This window comes from Abramis brama (assembly GCF_963993115.1).
Source record: "Abramis brama genome assembly, chromosome: 17".
In the NCBI taxonomy this organism is placed as follows: Eukaryota; Metazoa; Chordata; class Actinopteri; order Cypriniformes; family Leuciscidae; genus Abramis; species Abramis brama.
In genome coordinates, this window is record NC_139979.1 from 35517747 (window position 1) to 35538946 (window position 21200).

Sequence of the window (21200 nt, forward strand, 5' to 3'; positions counted from 1 at the left end):
GCTGAACGCTGATGTACGCTCGCCGCTAGCTGAACGCTGATGTACGCTCACCGCTAGCTGAACGCTGATGTACGCTCGCCGCTAGCTGAACGCTGATGTACGCTCACCGCTAGATGAACGCTGATGTACGCTCGCCGCTAGCTGAACGCGGATGTACGCTCGCCGCTAGCTGAACGCTGATGTACGCTCGCCACTAGCTGAACGCTGATGTACGCTCACCGCTAGATGAACGCGGATGTACGCTGAACGCTGATGTACGCTCACTGCTAGCTGAATGCTGATGTACGCTCGCCGCTAGCTGAACGCTGATGTACGCTCGCCGCTAGCTGAACGCTGATGTACGCTCGCCGCTAGCTGAACGCTGATGTACGCTCACCGCTAGATGAACGCTGATGTACGCTCGCCGCTAGCTGAACGCGGATGTACGCTCGCCGCTAGCTGAACGCTGATGTACGCTCGCCACTAGCTGAACGCTGATGTACGCTCACCGCTAGATGAACGCGGATGTACGCTGAACGCTGATGTACGCTCACTGCTAGCTGAATGCGGATGTACGCTCGCCGCTAGCTGAACACTGATGTACGCTGAACGCTGATGTACGCTCACCGCTAGCTGAATGCTGATGTACGCTCGCCGCTAGATGAACGCTGATGTACGCTCGCCGCTAGCTGAACGCTTGTAACCACCTTCACTCTATACTCAGGTAAAGGGCTACACAGAAAAAAGGGGTTCTACCTATGGAAAATGTCTGTTAAAATCACACCAGAATCTTCAGAGTGAATGAACCATCTGACTTACTTTATATTGCTTTATAGCACAGTGAAAATGACAACTCCCCAAAATAAACATGAATCAACAAAAGATTGAAAACAAAACCCCAAAAGAAAACAAAATAAACTGTACTTTAACAATCATAAACCACTTGTTTCAATCTCAGATGGACACAATAGTAGTATTCAAGTATTTCCAATTTGTTCAAATACCCTCAGTTCCCTGGATACCATCACTTAGACAATCACATTGAAACACAACTTATCTGATAAGAGTCCAAAGGGGCCTGAAAGATGTGGTCCAAGTCTCTGAAAGAAATCGTGATAGAAGTCCGAGTCCAAGCAACAAAATTCAATCCACAATGATGCAAGGAAAAAAATCAGTATCTCCTTTCTCTCAAAGTCCTTTCAATCATTTATGTATCCACATTACTCCTTCCTGCAGGCGTTTTCTACAGACTCCAAACAAAGAGCATATCAATACTCACTCAACGTTTAGCAATATGTCAAAACATCACCAGTTAAGCATAAAATACATTCACTTAACTTTGAATACAGGTAAGTAATGGGATACCCTCTCACATAGCAAAATCACACTCTTCCCCCCTCCACCTGTTAACTTCCAATCCTTCTTTTCTCCCTCACCTTAGACAAACCATGTCCTAGCGACAACTTCCTCCCCAGTGACCCTAGTGGCCGGGAGGAAAATTACATTCTGTAATAGTGGAACTGTTACATACTCCCCTGTTTACTGGAAGAGTTAACTCCACCATAATAGGACTTAATGTTCTGTACATGAAGTGTGTCAAAAACAAAAGGAGTCTCAACAAATGAAATGAAAGTTAGAAGTCACTGAGAAGAGGTTGTGTTAGAAGGGCCGCGAGCGAGTGTGGAGAGCAGCAGCAGTAGCAGCACCCTGGTTCTCTCCAAGGTTCTTCCTGTAGACGCAGGACGTTATTCTCTTTTTGTTCGTAACCGAGGAGGAACCGCTCACTGGACTGCTAGCCTCAGTGTCATTGATTGTCCTGACCCTCCAGCCTCGTGTCCGTTCGTGTCCCAGCTGACCTGCAGGTCTCTGGTTATGTCGTGGTCTGGGCCGAGCTTCGACGGAGGATCTGCTGTCACTGCTTACGTGGTGGAGCGTCAGAGACTGGACCAACACGAGCCCTGGACTGTACTCACCGACCAGTGTCAGAACACCTCGTATCGGGTCCGCTCTGGTCTCGACCCGCAGGGACAGTATCGCTTCAGAGTTCGTGCCTGCAACGCAGTGGGAGTCAGTGACCCCAGTGAGGAGACAGACTGCATTGAGATGAACACTGCAGTTGAGCCACAACAGGAAGTGACCTCATATGTGGAGGTTGTGACTGACACCAGACATAAAGTCAGGGATCATTATCAAGTCCATGAGAAACTGGGAATGGGAGCGTTTGGGGAAGTGTACAGGATGACCCATAAGCAGACGGGTCGGGTGTGTGCGGGTAAAATCTACCGGGCCCGTGTCTCCAGAGACAAAATGGCAGCGCGGCAAGAAATCAAGCTGATGAGCGAACTACACCATCCGAAGCTGGTGCAGTGTCTCGCAGCCTACGACACGTCGTCTGAGATAGTCATGGTTCTGGAGTACATTGCAGGCGGTGAGCTGTTCGAACGGATTATAGATGAGAATTTCGAGCACACAGAAACCAACAGTGTGAGCTACATGCGTCAGATCCTGGAAGGAGTCCAGTACATGCATCGCAAACGCATCCTTCACCTCGACCTGAAGCCAGAGAACATCGTCTGTGTGAACAGCACTGGGACGCTCATCAAGATCATTGACTTTGGATTGGCCCGCAAACTTGAGCCTGGGAAAAAGCTGATGGTGTCTCATGGGACTCCAGAGTTTGTGGCCCCAGAGGTCATCAATTATGAACCTGTAGATCTGGTCACGGACTTGTGGAGCATCGGCGTCATCTGCTATATTCTACTGAGTGGCGAGTCTCCATTCCAGGGAAACAGTGATGCGGAAACCTTGGCTCTGGTTACTGCAGCACAATGGGAGTTTGAGCCTGAGGGTTTTGATGATATCACGGATGAGGCCAAGGATTTGATCAGTGGCCTACTGATGAAGGATATGAGAACAAGACTGTCCTGTGAGAAGGCTTTAGCTCATCCCTGGATAGCCTTATTTGACGACCCAAACTCAAGATCAACTAAATCCCTTAACAAAGACAAGATGAGAAGATACCTGGCCCGAAAGAAATGGAAGAAAACCGGTAAAGCCCTTCTTGCACTAAAGAGGATGGCTCGAGGCAGCAAATCTGATGGCACACGTTCTCCCAATTGAGCAAGCTCTGGGAAAAGAGGCTGAACAAGCTGTAGAGTCACTGGAAAAACGTCTGTGGAGTGAACCACGTTTACACCAAGTCCTGCGTGACCTAACCGTGAGCCGTGGAGCCACAGTCAGCCTGGCCTGTACAATACATGGATATCCGGACCCTGAAGTGATCTGGCTGTTTGATGGGGCGCCGCTGGAGAAGTCCGGACGAGTTCAGATGAATTATGACAATAACGGCATTTGCACGCTCACCCTTGATCACGTACAACCAGGGGATTCTGGGATCTACAAATGCTGTGCATCCAACAGCCTAGGACAGGCGCTGTGTTCAGCCAGACTCTCTGTGCGACTCTAGAACGTGAACCTATGAAATGGAATAGTTTACAGGACCCAACCTTTTACACACTTTAGCTGGGCCTTTCCACTTGGCTGACAACTTGGCCATATAGCCTTCTTCAGCTCTGGACAAAGGATGAGTTTTCACCCAGACCAAATCTCCTTCTTTAAATTCTTGCACCTTCCTCTTCGGGTCATAGAATCGTTTCTGCTTCCGTTGGGCACTTTCTACATTCTCTCTTACACGTTCCATCAACTCTTGCTGTCTTTCAAGCAGTTCATATGTTTGGCTGTCAGGCTTTGGGGGAGTAGGAATGGCCCTCTCTAGAGGTCCTTTCAGAGAACGTCCCAACGCAATCTGGGCTGGAGTAAAACCTGTACTCTCTTGCCATGCAGAATTAATGGCAAATCGGAATTCAGGAAGCCATCGATCCCATTGGCGATGGTGATCTCCTACATAGGAAGCCATCATGGTTTTCAAAGTGCGATTTATCCTTTCTGTAAGATTTGTCTGGGGGTGATATGCAGTCGTGAGTTTTCGAACCACTCCCCATTGCTTACAGACTAGGGTTAAGAGAAGTGAGGTGAATTGCGCTCCACGATCTGACACCAAGTAGACAGGTGTACCCCATCGAGTGAAGATCTCCTCAACTAGGATCTTGGCGATTTGCGGAGCTTTAGCTGTTCGTAATGGGAACAGCTCCACCCATTTAGAACAATAATCCACCACCACCAGGAGGTACTCGTGTTGTTTTGCACTCTTTGGGAAAGGTCCCATTAAATCCACTCCCAGCATGTAACCCGGTTCAACCACCGGTGTTGATTGAAGCAGTCCAGATAATTTGGAAATGGATGGCTTATATTTTTGGCATACCTGACATTCCTTACAGTAGTTCCAGATGTCTTTTCGAATACTAGGCCAATAGGCAACCTCAAGAAGCCTCAGGAGTGTTTTTAACCTTCCCAAATGACCACTCAGAGGACTGTCATGGGTGAATTTCACCAATTCCTTCCGATGGCCATAGGGTATAATCAACTGAAACTTCTGCCCATTCTGTTTAGTTGGTACACTACGGAATAGATAGCCATTTACCAAAGTGTAGTGGATTCGCTTAGGATCACGACTCTCTACAGAAGATACTTTGGATATCAACTCCTTTACCTCAGGGTCCTCCTGTTGGGCCTCGGCTAAATCGTTCCATTCAACCGGCAGGTCTACGGCATTCTCAGACATCCGAGAAGCTCTACACACTGCAAGCACCCCTGTAGAAGTGGTTTCTTCATTTCTTCTAGACAAGGCGTCAGGTACAACACTACATTTCCCTTTACGGTATTTTACTTCAAAATCAAAGCCTTGGAGTCGAATAGTCCAACGGGTTAAGCGTGAGGAGGGCTTGGGATGATTGAACACCCATGATAATGCTGCATGGTCAGTGATGACTTCAAATCGCTGCCCCTCAAGATAAGGCCTCCACTTTTCCACGGCCCAAACAACAGCAAGACACTCCTTCTCTGACACTGAATAATCCTTTTCAGCACCTTGAAGCAATCTGGAGGCATAGGCAATCACAATTTCTTGATCATTTTCCTCTTGCGTCAACACAGCTCCCAGTCCCACTTGACTTGCATCTGTCTGTACTTTAAAGGATTTAGTAAAATCAGGAGGAGTCAACACAGGAGCTTCAGTCAACGCCAGCTTTAAATCATTAAAAGACTTTTGGCAGCTTTCAGACCAAATCCAAGTGGATTCCTTTTTCTTTAGAGCATGCAAAGGAGAAGCTCTTTCCGCAAAGTGAGGAATGTACCTATGGTACCAGCCTGCTAGGCCTAGGAATCTCTGCACCTCTTTGAGAGATTGGGGAATGGGAAATTCCTTGACAGACTTAACTTTCTCAGGATCAGTCTTCACCCCATTGGCTGACACAACATGTCCCAAAAACACCAGGGAACGCTGGAACAAGTTACACTTCTTCAGGTTAAGTGTTAATCCTGCTTCCTAACAGGTACCTCGTTATGGGTAATGATGGAATGCTTAACCACCTTGGTATGCCCAATGTCAGTGGTACATACCGTTGGCCACTCTTTCATCATTCTCTGTATCATTGACTTGTTTTCAGGGCTGGTATCCGCAGCTTGTACCAGATGTTGAACTAATTGGTTGGCTTCTGTTGAATGGGTGAGGGAAGGTACTACAAGATCTGGAAATACTGCAAGGTAAAAGAGCAGATGAGGTAAAGGATGATCTCCATTGGAACTGAAAGGATGAACCCTATTCTCACCCCCGTTCTTGGAAGGCAGGATGTACACCTCTTTGGAGAAATCCAATATAATGCCAGAAGACCTCATAAAATCCATCCCCAAAATCAATGGAAAAGTTAAGTCTTCATTTCTCATCACATATAAGGTAACAGCAAATCTTTGTCCATATGCTTCACACTCCCAGTCTGATAGACCCAACGCAACTTTCACTTGCCCATTGGCCAATTGGAATGTCTGTCCATCACTTGGCTTCCACTTCTCTTTTGACTCCAACTGTCTCCAAAAAGATTCCTGGATCAAAGAGAACGTACTTCCTGTATCCAACATTGCATGAAGATAACGCCCTCTCAGTGTCAAGTGGAAAGGCCCAGCTAAAGTGTATAAAAGGTTGGGTCCTGTAAACTATTCCATTTCATTTGTTGAGACTCCTTTTGTTTTTGACACACTTCATGTACAGAACATTAAGTCCTATTATGGTGGAGTTAACTCTTCCAGTAAACAGGGGAGTATGTAACAGTTCCACTATTACAGAATGTAATTTTCCTCCCGGCCACTAGGGTCACTGGGGAGGAAGTTGTCGCTAGGACATGGTTTGTCTAAGGTGAGGGAGAAAAGAAGGATTGGAAGTTTCTCACTTAGTAAAGATGAAGCAAAAGCAGTAATTAAAGTATATACTAAGAAAGAATGGCAACATAGTTGGGATACAATAAATACAGGACGTCATCTTTATGAAATACAAAGAGAAGTAGGAGTAGGGAGGATAACTAAAAGAAGTACCAAAGAGGAAAATATTTTAACAAGATTAAGGGTTGGACATACTATGCTGAATAAAACATTATACATAATAAATAAACATCCAACAGGATTATGTGAATATTGTGGACTAGAGGAATCAGTAGAACATGTTATTTATGTTTGTCAAAAGTATAATAATGAGCGAGAAATCATGGAAAATGAACTTAGAAAGAGGGGAATGGAGGATTTAAAGCTTAAAAATATAATAACGTATGGTTTAGAGAGTTTATTTCTTTATCTCAAAAGAACAGAGCTGATTAAGAGAATTTAGTTTTTTTTTTTTTTTTTTTTTTTTTTTTTTTTTTTTATTACATTCTGGTTCACACTCCAATACAGTAGGTGGCGATAATGCACCTTGACGTTGGTGCTACCCGCCAGAAAATCGAAGAAGAAGAAGAAGAAGAAGGATTGGAAGTTAACAGGTGGAGGGGGGAAGAGTGTGATTTTGCTATGTGAGAGGGTATCCCATTACTTACCTGTATTCAAAGTTAAGTGAATGTATTTTATGCTTAACTGGTGATGTTTTGACATATTGCTAAACGTTGAGTGAGTATTGATATGCTCTTTGTTTGGAGTCTGTAGAAAACGCCTGCAGGAAGGAGTAATGTGGATACATAAATGATTGAAAGGACTTTGAGAGAAAGGAGATACTGATTTTTTTCCTTGCATCATTGTGGATTGAATTTTGTTGCTTGGACTCGGACTTCTATCACGATTTATTTTTCTATCATATCCTTCCTATATCTGAGACATAAAGCTCGATACTGATAAGCAAAGTCACGGATATTCTCCTGTGATCCTTGTCTCCTTTCTCTCAGACACCTTTCCGCCTCTGCCTCGTAGTCCTCTGCTAAAAAAGACTTCAGAAAAACTTTTTTAAATTCATCCCAGGAATTCACATTTCTTCTTTCAGCCATCCACCAAGCTTTGGCAGTACCTTTTAGTACAGACGAGAGGGTAGCAAACAACTCTGTATCACATAAATGATGTAAAGATAAATATTCTTCACACTTCTCAATATACGTGATTGGATCATCTGTGTCATCAGCCCCAAAACATGGAAACTCAAGATTTACAGGAGATCGATGGGAAATATATGAAGTGTTGGATGAAAAGGGTACGTGTGATCCTTGTAACTGATAAGTTCTGTTACCACCTTGAGAAACTGTAGTGTTAGAGTGAACATCTGGAAAATGGGCTACAGGTGAAGAAGCTGGAGGCACACAGGCAGCGATTTTACTATCGATTTGAGCATCCCGTCGTTTAAGACAATCCACCATGGACTTTCCCATTTCCTGAATGCTTTCTTCTATATCCTTCTGGACACGTTCATATGTTCTTCGTATATGATAACTTAACTTATCTTCTGCTGCTCTACATCTGGCTTCCAACTGTTCTCTGTTAATGCAGGTACCTACTGTCTGCATACAATTTCCCAACTGTTCTTCCAAAGTGGTGAGATTTTTGGTGACATTTTCCACAAAATCCTTAGGAAGCATTCCATCCTCAGCTCTCATCTCTGGGGGTGGTGGAGGTGGTGGAAAAAAATATTCCTCTTCACTATCACCATCTCCTACTTTATGTTCACCATCCGAGCTTACATACATCTCACTGAAGGTATTTATAAGTTCCCTCATTGGCTCTCTCAAAGTAGTGAACGCGCCATCCGAAAAATCTGGTCTGGGCTCATACTCATCCTCTGAATCATCTTGTATAGCAGCCATACTCATTAATATGATTAAATATTAAAGGCTTTCTTAAAACAGTTCAACAGACAAATCAGTTTCACATTTGTAGTCCCATCTGGGGTGCCATTTATGTAACCACCTTCACTCTATACTCAGGTAAAGGGCTACACAGAAAAAAGGGGTTCTACCTATGGAAAATGTCTGTTAAAATCAAACCAGAATCTTCAGAGTGAATGAACCATCTGACTTACTTTATATTGCTTTATAGCACAGTGAAAATGACAACTCCCCAAAATAAACATGAATCAACAAAAGATTGAAAACAAAACCCCAAAAGAAAACAAAATAAACTGTACTTTAACAATCATAAACCACTTGTTTCAATCTCAGATGGACACAATAGTAGTATTCAAGTATTTCCAATTTGTTCAAATACCCTCAGTTCCCTGGATACCATCACTTAGACAATCACATTGAAACACAACTTATCTGATAAGAGTCCAAAGGGGCCTGAAAGATGTGGTCCAAGTCTTTGAAAGAAATCGTGATAGAAGTCCGAGTCCAAGCAACAAAATTCAATCCACAATGATGCAAGGAAAAAAATCAGTATCTCCTTTCTCTCAAAGTCCTTTCAATCATTTATGTATCCACATTACTCCTTCCTGCAGGCGTTTTCTACAGACTCCAAACAAAGAGCATATCAATACTCACTCAACGTTTAGCAATATGTCAAAACATCACCAGTTAAGCATAAAATACATTCACTTAACTTTGAATACAGGTAAGTAATGGGATACCCTCTCACATAGCAAAATCACACTCTTCCCCCCTCCACCTGTTAACTTCCAATCCTTCTTTTCTCCCTCACCTTAGACAAACCATGTCCTAGCGACAACTTCCTCCCCAGTGACCCTAGTGGCCGGGAGGAAAATTACATTCTGTAATAGTGGAACTGTTACACGCTGATGTACGCTCGCCGCTAGATGAACGCTGATGTACGCTCGCCGCTAGCTGAACGCTGATGTACGCTCGCCGCTAGATGAACGCTGATGTACGCTCGCCGCTAGCTGAACGCTGATGTACGCTCGCCGCTAGCTGAACGCGGATGTACGCTCGCCGCTAGCTGAACGCGAATGTACGCTCGCCGCTAGATGAACGCTGATGTACGCTCGCCGCTAGCTGAATGCGGATGTACGCTCGCCACTAGATGAACGCTCGCCGCTAGCTGAACGCTGATGTACGCTCGCCGCTAGCTGAATGCTGATGTACGCTCGCCGCTAGCTGAACGCTGATGTACGCTCGCCGCTAGATGAACGCTGATGTACGCTCGCCGCTAGCTGAACGCTGATCATTTCTAAAGCCTCTAAATGATGAACATGATCAAACTCTGCTGATAACCCGTCACACTCGATCTCCTCAGTCTTCTGTCTCTGACTGATAGTTTACACTGTTTTATCCAGTAAAACTCCTTTAGTGTAATCATACAAACATCCTCTTTCATGGTCTTTACTGGTTTTTCTAAAGTAAAAGTAAGAATAACACTGATATCGTTAGTGATAGTTCAAGATGAACACTTACTGGACTGAAGAAACTGAGGTTTACTTGATTATTTTATATCAAATATGATCGTCAGGCTTTATTTGTTCATCTGTCAATCATCATTGTATTGCATTGCATTATGTGTTTTAAAACTACAGATCATTAAACTAAGCATTTAAATATCATCTTACTAAGACATATTATTGGCAGATATTGATATTTATATGCATTTATCTAGCCTGGCAAGCCAGACCTACATCAAGATGTTAGGTCTGGCAACTCTCCATAGACACGGCTCAATCCGAGGGGCGGGATAAACGGCTGTCTTTCAGATTCCCTCTGCACGCAATAGGACAGCGCTTCAACCAACCAGAGCGTTTTCCCACAGCGGAGCTAACGTTAGTTGATAGATTCAACTTTTGCCATATCTGGCCGGCAAAACTACAAACACATCTTCCTTTTTTTAAGAATGACTTCAGTGCCGTTCTTTGCTCTTTTCTCAGAGAAAAACCTAACTCCAAGTCTTCCAGAGTCGCGGACAGAGCCGATTCGAAAGATGTTCTCCAGCAGCCGCCATTCTTTGTTTTCAAGTAGCAGGAACCGTCGCAACTCTGTCGTCATTATGTTAAGCCCGCCCCGCCTACTCTATACACGACGTGATTGGCCTGACCCAATTTAGGTTTTTGCAGCTCGAAAGTCAATGGAGAGTTGCTAGACTACCCTGGCTGCAAAATACATTTTACTGCCGCTAGGGTGCGTCTAGATTTCTAGGCTAGCATTTATCTGCTATAGTGTTATAAAGATCTCATTGATTTACATTACAAGCATCAGAATTTCATCACACTTTTGTCCATATAAACATCAGCATCAACATCACCATATAAAAATTAATTTTTTTTTACTCCATATTCTCACTACATCAGACTATATGAGCCATGAAAGTCTGATCCATCAAATATAATACTGAACAAAAACATTTATGCATTTAAAAAAAATATTTTTTAATATTTTGCCTAAAGGTTCAATAAACTGTTCGATTAAGAAACAGATTATTTTCTGGCTATAATTTGATGTGTGGGGTTAACGTACAGACCCACACACACTGAGGCTCACAGTAGCGCGTCCGCTGGTCCTGCAGTGTTAGCCGCGGTTATCAGCGTCACACAGCGAGCCTCCAGGGTGTGGCGGTGCACAGGATCAGGGTGGGATTCTCGCGGTCAGATTCAGGGATATTTTCTCTCCACTTGTCCACGCCCTACACAAAACATCCTCCTCACACACACACACACACACACACACACACACACACACACACACACGCACGCACACACACACTGGTATGTCTGCTGTCTGGAACTGCTCACACAGTCTGCACTCGGCCCACGTACAGCTGAGCCACATCTGAGACACGCAATTACAGCGGTCGGCCTCTGTCTCTCCGTAACACACACACACACACACACACACAGAGCTGAGCGAGAGCACAGATAAATAAGATCCAAAGAATCTGAGTGCTGGAAAGGAGTTGTATATACACAGCACACACACTCATACACACACACACACACATACTCACCCACACACTCACACACACACTAATACACACACAGCTGAGCGCTCGCACAAATAATTAAGATCCAAAGAATCCGAGCACTGTAAAGGAGTTTTATATATAAAGCACACACACACACACACACACACACACACACAAACACACACACACACACACACACTAATACGCACACAGCTGAGCACTCGCACAAATAAATAAGATCCAAAGAATCTGAGCACTGTAAAGGAGTTTTATATATAAAGCACACACACACATGCGCATACGCACACACACACACACACACGCACACACACACACACACTGTAGATGTATTTATGTAGGTTGGGTCGGTCTGTTAGTTTCATCATGCTTTACTGGTGTAATAAATAATTTGCCGCTGATCTGCACATAAAGAACATTATGCAAAAACTAAAGTTGCTAAAACAGTGAACATCGCTTAAAGGGAAGTATCAAAAGACTTGGTTTTGTTCTTTGTTTTAAAGGGATAGTTTGCCCAAAAATGTAAATTCTGTCAAGATTTACTCTCCCTCATGTTGTTCCAAACTCATGACTTTTTTTACAAACACAAATTAAGATATTTATAGTGAAACCTGAGAGATTTCTGTCTTTTTAGGCCTTTATTCACATATAGACACAGATCAACACACATACACACACACATCAAACAAGTTGAGGTTTGTCCTCACGAGACACACAAGCTCATTCATACGTCTCTGTCTGAGATATGTGTTGAGCGTTGATCAATGTTTATATGGGGAAAACATCTACATTAAATCTGTTCATCATATAAAGCAATCATGTCTCTTCAGGAGACTTGGATCAAACCGCTCCATTCATATCGGTTTATTTCACCATCTCTTTATGAAAGTTTTGGGTGAATAGACCTTCAGTGGAGGTACAGAAATCTCTCAGATTTCATTCAAAATATATTAGAGGATGAAAAGTCTTAAGAATGAGATGAGGAGATGAGGAACGAGCCCACTCTTGACGGATCGGTGTTGTTGAGGTCCAGGGCTGCGCTGTGATGAGGGCTGGTGTACAGTGTGTTAGGAGCAGCTGTGAGAGGAGCTTTACACTAATATGAGTGCCTCACAACTGGAGAATTAGGAATTTCCTAAATGTGTGTTTAAGTGGTTTCTGGTGGAGAGAGAATGAGAAAGCTGCAGAAACTCAGCAAACAACACAAGCTCTCCATCAGCAAGCAGAACTCAAACCACCAACACAAAGACAAACATGTGTTTTGTGCTGAGACTGGAGTCTGGGCGCTATTTTAGCACTGCACTGGTCTGTCCTCGCGCTGGTATTTCCACCTCTCTCCAGCACGCTGTCTAAAACTACATGTGTCTTCTCTTTTCAGAGATACCAAAGATGCATGAAAAACCACATCAGCCACTCTGGACGCGTTCTTGCACGTTCTTCATGAACCAAACTATTCAAGCTTGACGCGGCGGGTTAACAGCGCAGGGCTTGAGGAGCAGCGCACTGAATTGATTAAGAATGGAGAAACAATGAAAACGAAACAATCAACAATGGTGTAAAAGTATCAGATGAAGTGTTGCTGTAATGGTGGACCAGAGCTGAGGTGTCCGTCAGTCACAATCAAACAGAAGCAGAGATGTTTCTGAAGCTTGATTTCAATTAATGCTGTTTTGAGTTCTAAAGCCTGCATCATGTTCTTCTGTTGTATTAAATCTTATACACTCGCACCTGAGTTCAAAGCATTGGGCTCAATAAGGTTTTTATTTTTATTTTATTTGAAAGAAATTCATATTTTTATGCAGCAAGAACACATTAAATTGATCAAAAGTAAACCCATTTAAGGGTAATAATTTAATTGATGTGCAACAATTAAAAAAATATATACAAATGGACAAATGATAAAGCTTGGGTTACTGGATATTCGATACTTTTCTTCAGAAGCACTTATGATATGATTACTGATCATAACCTAGATGTGCTGTGTTTGACAGAAACCTGGCTAAAACCAGACGATTACATTACTTTAAATGAGTCCACCCCGCAAGATTACTGTTATAAACATGAGCCTCGTCTGAAACGCAAAGGGGGAGGAGTTGCTGTAATTTATAGTCATATCTTCAGAATTATTGAGAAGTCTAGTTCCAAATATAATTCTTTTGAAGTGTTGGTGCTTAATATAGCAATATATAGTGTAAATGATAAATCACGTTTGAGATTTGTACTGGCTACTGTATACAGAGTATTGGCTGCAGATATAGCCCTAATTGTTGGTGATTTTAATATACATGTAGATAACTAAAAAGATGCATTGGAATTGGCAAAGACATTCTGAACTCTATTGGAGTTAGACAACACGTGTCAGGACCTACTCATTCTCGTAATCATACTCTAGATCTAATATTATCACATGGAATAGATGTTGATGCCGTTGAAATTCTGCAGCAGAGCGATGACATCTCAGATCATTATCTAGTCTCGTGTAAACTTCATTTAGCCAAGGCTGCAAAGCCGACTCCGTGTTATAAATATGTTAGATCTATCACTTCTGCCACTAAAGATTGCTTTATTAATAATCTTCCTGATCAGTTTCATCATCTCAGCATCCCAGATAGCTTAGAAGAACTAGATATTGCGACAGAAACTTTTAACTCTCTCTTTTCCAGCACTTTAGACACAGTTGCTCCTTAGCGCTTAAAGAAGATTAATGTTAAAGAAACATGCCGACTTTTTGGGACTTCAGCTTATTCACCGTATCCCCCAGAGTTAGATAAGTCCATACATACCCTTCTCATCTCCGCGCGTGCCGTAACTCTGTCTGACGCACCCACCGCTAGCCTAGCTTAGCACAAAGACTGGAGGTAAACGGCTCCAGCTAGCATACTGGTCCCAATAAGTGACAAAATAACGCCAACATTTTCCTATTTACATGTTGTGATTTGTATAGTCACAGCGTGTACAAATAACAAGGTCACATGAGACACAGCCATCTTCTAACCGTATACATACTGGGAACTATATTCTCAGAAGGCGAAGCACTGCTACTTGGGCGGAGTGTTACTGGATCTCAGTGCTGCATTCGACACCATCGACCACAACATTATTTTGAATAGACTCAAAAATTATGTTGGCATTAGTGGAATTGCACTAGCATGGTTTAAATCATACTTATCTGACCGCTATCAGTTTGTAGCAGTAAATGAAGAGATGTCATATTGATCACAAGTTCAGTATGGCGTACCACAAGGCTCAGTACTAGGACCGTTGCTGTTCACTCTGTACATGCTACCATTAGGAGATATCATTAGGAAGCATGGCGTTAGTTTTACTGTTACGCAGATGAAATATACCAATTCACAAAAGTAACAGAATGCATAGCTGATATAAAAAAAATCACTTACTACTAAATTCTGAAAAAACTGAGATTTTAATTATTGCACAAAAAACATCAGCAAGTAATAACCTAGAATACACTAATGGCTGAATAACACTTGATGGCTGCTCTGTTATGTCTTCGTCATCGGATAGGAACCTGGGTGCGTTATAGCAATCTTTTATTTGAAAGCCACATTTCTGGTATTTGTAAAATCACATTTTTCCATCTTAAAAATATAAATAAATAATGACTTGCTTTCAATGACAAATGCGGAACAGTTAGTTCATGACCTCAAGGCTAGATTACTGTAATGCTCTACTGGGTGGTTGCCCTGCACGCTTAATAAACAAACTACAGCTGGTCCAAAATGCAGCAGCTCGAGTTCTTACCAGAACCAGGAAGTATGACCATATTAGCCCGGTTCTGTCAACACTGCACTGGCTCCTTATTAAACATCTCATACATTTTAATTGCTTACCGGTAATTACATACAAAGCACAAAATGGTTTAGCTCCGCAGTACTTAAGCGAGCTCTTAAAGGGCTGGTTGATTATGATTTCACTTTTCTAGCTTTAGTTAGTGTGTAATGTTGCTGTTTGATCATAAGCAACATCTGCAAAGTTACAACACTCAAAGTTCAAAGCAAAGCAGGATATTTGCTTTTAAAGAAATCATTTTTTAAGGACTACAACAAACGGCTGGTATGGACTACAACGACATTCCTCCCGGGTTAGTGACATCACTAACCCTAAATTTACATAAACCCCGCCCCCAGGAACACGCAGTCCATGTTGAGAAGAGGAAGAGTTGTTATAGTCGAGCTCATTTGTGGTCTGCTCAAGCTGTCGCATCCGTCTTTTCACATGCAATACAGTACGTAACACAAATGCAATATCATGTAACTCTAGGCATCTTACAACAGTTCCCACACAAGCGATTTTATAGATTATCATGACAGAATATGCTAATCAATAACTAGAAGATAGTTAACTCTACATCAGCTACATAAATTCATCAACTATCTATTCAGAAACATCCTGTTGCTTTCTGCATGTTGTCACTTCTTCTTGAGTCTCTCCATCATTGTCCGACTCCAGTTTAAACATAAAAGGCAGAACAGTTTCTGACATTTTAGTGCTTGTCTGCATGAGGTAATCGGAGCTGCTAACACACACACACACACACACACACACACACACACACACACACACACACAGGAGCTGTTGAAGCTCCGCCCTCTGTGCCGGGAGCAGCAACTCATTTGCATTTAAAGAGACACACATGAAACAACGCATTTTTACTGGCCCTCAAAAAGGGACAACTTTAACATGCTGTACAAAAATGATCAGTGGTGTATTTTGAGCTAAAACTTCACATACACACTCTGGGGACAACAGAGACTTATTTTACATATTGTAAAAAGGGGCATTATACTAGCCTGACGTCGTCATACTCAGATTCTAGTCAGAATATGAGTCTGATCTGCTCCATTGGGCTGTGATTATGGGGCGTGTTTCAACCGAACCAGGAAATAAAATGCCTCTGCACTCAATTGGATAGACCTACAACCAATCAGAGCAACGGAGTAACGGAGTAAGTGACGTATGTTTTTCATTCATGTTTCCGATCGACGAATGCCTTGATCGCGGTTCTCTGTTCCTCTTTTAAAATTAATGCGCTGTCGATATCTTCTATAACAGACGCGATGGCGGAATCTACACATAATGTTTTATAAACAAAGTTCAGGAGGAGCACGTTCAAATAATCAATCCAATAAACTTGTCATCAAACAATTACCATGTCTACCTTATCAGCATGAGAAGAAGCATATATATATTCACTCTGTCAACTCACCTAACATTCCTTGACAGTTTTCAGCATCCCCCCAATCACTCTCGGCCTGTTCTTCCACAGCCTGGAATACGGGGGGAGTACTTTGGGTTCGGGCCGAATACCGAGCCCGAGCCCTTTCCTCGGACAGCACGCCAAATATGCATTTATTCTATCTGACTTATTTGTAAGTGTGAACTCGTGAAATCTCAATTCTCCAGCGGCAGTCATCTTTGTTGTAAGCGAATTCAACCCAAGCGCTCTTTGGTGACGTGGATGATTACGTTACTGTTGATCATCTGTCCATCATCGTATAAAGCCCGCCCTGACAATTTGATTAGTCCGAACAACTTTTGTTCGGGCATAATAGCTCCTCAACGGATCAAGTCCAGACCGAACTTCCCGACCTAAATTTTTTGTGGGCGGGGCTAAATTCGGCTGGCATCCAGGCTAGCATTATACCACCCCTTTAACGCATTATAGTCCTTCACGTCTATTGCGATCTCAAAATTCTGGCTAGTTGATAATTGGTAGATCCTTTTCCTATTTAGCATCAAAACTTTGGAACAGACACACTCTGTCAGTTTAAATCTAGATCAAAAACACCTGGCATACACATGTTACATATCCGTTACATCATTACATCGTATGAAGAATGGCATCTATACTTATTTTAGTGTGTCTGTCTCATCCTCATCCGAAGGTTACCACAGTCACAGTTGTATCCGGTCCGTATCCAGATAAGATGGTGGACCTGCACTTGAACACGACCACAACTTGACTTTCACTATATTAATGAGGACATTTCATAGAGTTACACTGATTTATATCAGCTTAGTGATATTTTCTATGGCCTAACACAACCACTACCACAGAAACGTGCAGAATACGCAGAAACTATATAAGTGAGGACATTTAGCCCTCACAAGTACAGCCAAACCTGAACACAAGCTGTCGACCACATTCATGCTTGAATTATAAACTATTTTCCTTTGTAGGGAGATTAACTACTCTGTTTTCCACCACACACACACACATCTCTCATTCATTAGTTATTTGAGTGAGTGTGTGTTTGAGATCACACCCTTCACAGCAGAGCTTCCAGACATCAGTGAGAAAACAAAACAAAACATATTTTCTCAAAGTTATTTTTATATGGAATTTGATGTGTGGCACCACAACACACCAACAGAACAGACTATATAAGTTTAGACAAGGCACATGGGTTGTGTGGTTGAAAAAGTTATGCATCTGAATAAGACATCTGCAGTTTATCAAGAACACCACAAAGAGAGATGAGACAAGTGAAAATACCAAAACTATTATGTATAAAAAAAATCACATTGATAGTTAAACTTTGAACTAAACAAATAATCCACGAGTGGCCGTACGATTAGTGTTAATTTAGGATCACTGATATACTATTACAATCAATGGTTTGAATTAGATTTAGATTAGATTTTTTTCACAGTTTTAGTTATTTTAGTACTTCACGTTAAACAAAACAAAAACTACATCAGTTATGAAACGAAGTCGAATCCTCTATACAGCAGCTCTGAAGAAAACATTGATGCCATCATCCAGCTCAGTTCAGGTCTCATCCAATAGTGTCAGTGCAGGCAGATCAATAATATTGTTAAATATTAAATATCCCCAACTAAGAACCCAAGAAGAACCCAAACTCCATTAGAAGACAGAAAAAAAAAAAAAAAACCTTGGGAGAAACTAGGCTTAGTCGCTCATTTCCCTTCTGACCAATGAACGAACATGGTGTGGTTTAATTCCAGGATGCATCACATGTCAGATTGTGGATTGAAATCATTCAGAAAATGTCACCCGGCTCCTTCTGTTTGAAGATCAGGATATATCACGCGTTATATGTAGGTAGGAGGAGTTGTTTAGCCAGTAATGGACGAATGGCTTATCAACGACGGTGCACTCTTAGAAGGAAAGGTTCTATTTAGAACCGTAAATGGTTCCGTCAGGTGCTTCTTAGAACCTTCCCATCATCATTTAATATTTTTTACTTTAATTACATTTTATGAATTTAAAAAAAGCAGCCTGTTAAACATGAAAGATGAAAAATCTCAAAAAGATGAATCTGAGAATCATACAGTCACTGCTGGAAAGGGTTCAAATATGCAGAAGATTCTGGAGAACCAGAGAATCCAAGGATTCCGGAGGATTTTCCCGAAGAACATTGGGCAATTTAACAATTCAGGACAAACAAGGGACTCATGATCAACCACCACAAAACATGAAAACAGTCGTGGATCATCTAAGTAATGACACACAATATAACAAATCAAGGGTGTGCAAACTTTTGAACAGGGGTGATTTTTATATTATTACATTATTTTGAATAGACACGAAAATGATGTTGTCATTAGTGGAATTGCATTGTCATGGTTCAAATCATACTTATCTGACCGCAATCAGTTTGTAGCAGTAAATGAAGAGATGTTATATCGATCACAAGTTCAGTATGGCGTACCACAAGGCTCAGTACTAGGACCGCTGCTGTTCACTCTGTACATGCTACCCTTGGGAAGCATGGGATTAGTTCTCACTGTTACATTGATGAAATACACCAATTCACAAAACTAACGGAATGCATAGCTGATATAAAAAAATGGATGACTAGTAATTTCCTACTTCTAAATTTATTCAATATCCAATGTACTCGTTACATCGTATGAAGAATGGCATCTATGCTAATTTTAGTCTGTCTCATCCTTATTCCGAGGTTTCCGTAGTCATGCAAACATTTGAACAGGGTGATTTTTATATTATTTTGTCTTGTGGACTATATGTAAACATCTGTTATGTGAAAAAGCTTATTCAGAGAAGTTCTAAATAAAAAAATTCATGATCTCTCATATTTTGTTAAAATGATTAACATCTAAAAGATTCTGCAAGGTGTTTGTAAACTTATGACGGCAACTGTATATCCAGTCAGCCCAGAGCTCAGAAAACTGGTTTAGGCCTCAAAACTGTTGCTTGTCTTTGTGAAAAGCTCCAAAACTTGTTTTAAAGCACCTGTGGCCGTGGCCGAGAGCAGCATGGCCTTTCCTCAGCGTCTGTGTGTCTGAGCAGACAATAGAGGACGAGATCTGCATTTAACAGAGTCCTTGATTTTAAATCACTTCGATAACTCTCCTCCGGTCATGAAAAAAAAAAGCCTGTGCTTATCTGGATCACATCTGGAAGTGTTTCTACACTCACACTCCGAGACACTACAGTTGAGATGTATTGATGGATCCCTCGAGCTCATACTTCCTCAAATATATACACACACACCGGTCATGGGAGATATGCAAAGCATATATTTGGAGGCGACTTATCCTTCCTCTCTTCTCCACAGGCTCTGAGTGGATAATGCGTGTGTGAGTTTGTGTGCAAGTTACACGAGGACATGAGCCAGGGCTTGGGAGGCTGTTTTGGAAGTTTATGGAAGACAAACTCATAAATAATGCACATATTCTCAAAACAGCAAAGTTCAAAACACGGAGAGAGAGAGAACGGAGGGGAAAGTCCTGCCATCCATCTGTAAACAGCAGACCACAGATGCTGTCCATACAGCCAAAGTATTCCTTTAAACATCTGTCTTTTTTCACTTCCCATTGTTCCCATTGGATTGCTCATTGGGGGTCGTAAGGCGTTATGCTTTGTGTAGATGCTCTGGAACTGGAAGTATGTTGATTATTTAACTTTACAGTAGAGTAGTAAAATTACAGTTCTTATGTCTGAATTACTTCACTTGCAAGAGGTAAATCCTCAGGCTTTATTTAGTCAGAAAACCGTGAGCCGACTCACTCCGAGATGCTGAAAACACCGGATCATGAGCTGCAGGCGTGTAGATGAACACAGTGAGCCATAACAAAGTCTTTAGATAGAGAATTAGTATTCTGAGACACGACATCATAACTGCACATGCACATCGGCTGGTCCAGCCTGGAAAATAAGCTTTTTAATGCTATTTTGAACATAAGAAACTGTTTCACCCATGCTGTGTGAAGGAGAGATTCAGAAGATCTTTTCTTCCTGCGGCTGTGAGACTTTATCATCAGCACTGTTAAGCATTACACAGAAACCACAACTCAGAGACTGAGTGGAAATCAATGCACAATGTCACTTTGCATCGCTAATATATTCACTTGCACTGTTTTTAAATTTGGTCATTTGTTTTATAGGTGTAAATATATATTCTTTTTTTATTTTAGTATTGTATAATTTATTTTGAATTTTGATATTGTTAGTATTATGTTAATGTCACTTATTTTACTTTATTCCATGCTATCTACTTTCTGCTGTAAATGCTGAAATTTCTCACTTGTGAGACAAATAAAGGTTGATCTAATCTAATCTAACATTTATGGGACAGTTCATGTCAGATTTTGCTGCTGATTTGAAATGTTATTTAAATGTGAATTTGAGCAAGCAGTTTCTGAGATTTCAGGAGTTCCTTGTTTAAGTCTAGAGGACTTGGTCTTGAATGCCCGAAACAGGCGTTGCAAATATGGCCGCCAAGTGAACAGACTTTCCTTGAAAGGACTTTGGCCATATTGCAGTTTTAATTTTAGTTCGATTGACAGATGCTTTGTCAAAGCAACGGTGCAAACCACAACATTAGAGATGTTATTATGAGAAGCCTTTTATCTTCACTTTGAAGCTGTGATGGGACAGATCAGACTGATAGTGTGAGCATCATCATGTCCTCAGCGGAGGTCTAGATCTC

At 41.8% G+C, this 21200-nt stretch overlaps 2 protein-coding genes across 3 annotated transcripts in view; one reads left to right on the forward strand and one right to left on the reverse strand.

Moving 5' to 3' along the window:
- The window catches only part of bbs9 (Bardet-Biedl syndrome 9), a 176410-nt gene that overhangs the window by 4992 nt on the left and 150218 nt on the right, over nt 1-21200 (reverse strand). The gene's annotated exons all lie outside the window — the stretch shown is intronic.
- LOC311067844 (myosin light chain kinase, smooth muscle-like) lies at nt 383-3453 on the forward strand (the record flags this gene model as incomplete). The annotated part of the gene is made up of 2 exons (XM_084089991.1): nt 383-422; nt 1646-3453. The coding sequence occupies 2 exons, from the start codon at nt 383-385 to the stop codon at nt 3097-3099; spliced, it is 1494 nt and encodes a 497-aa protein (XP_083946117.1). The 3' UTR covers nt 3100-3453.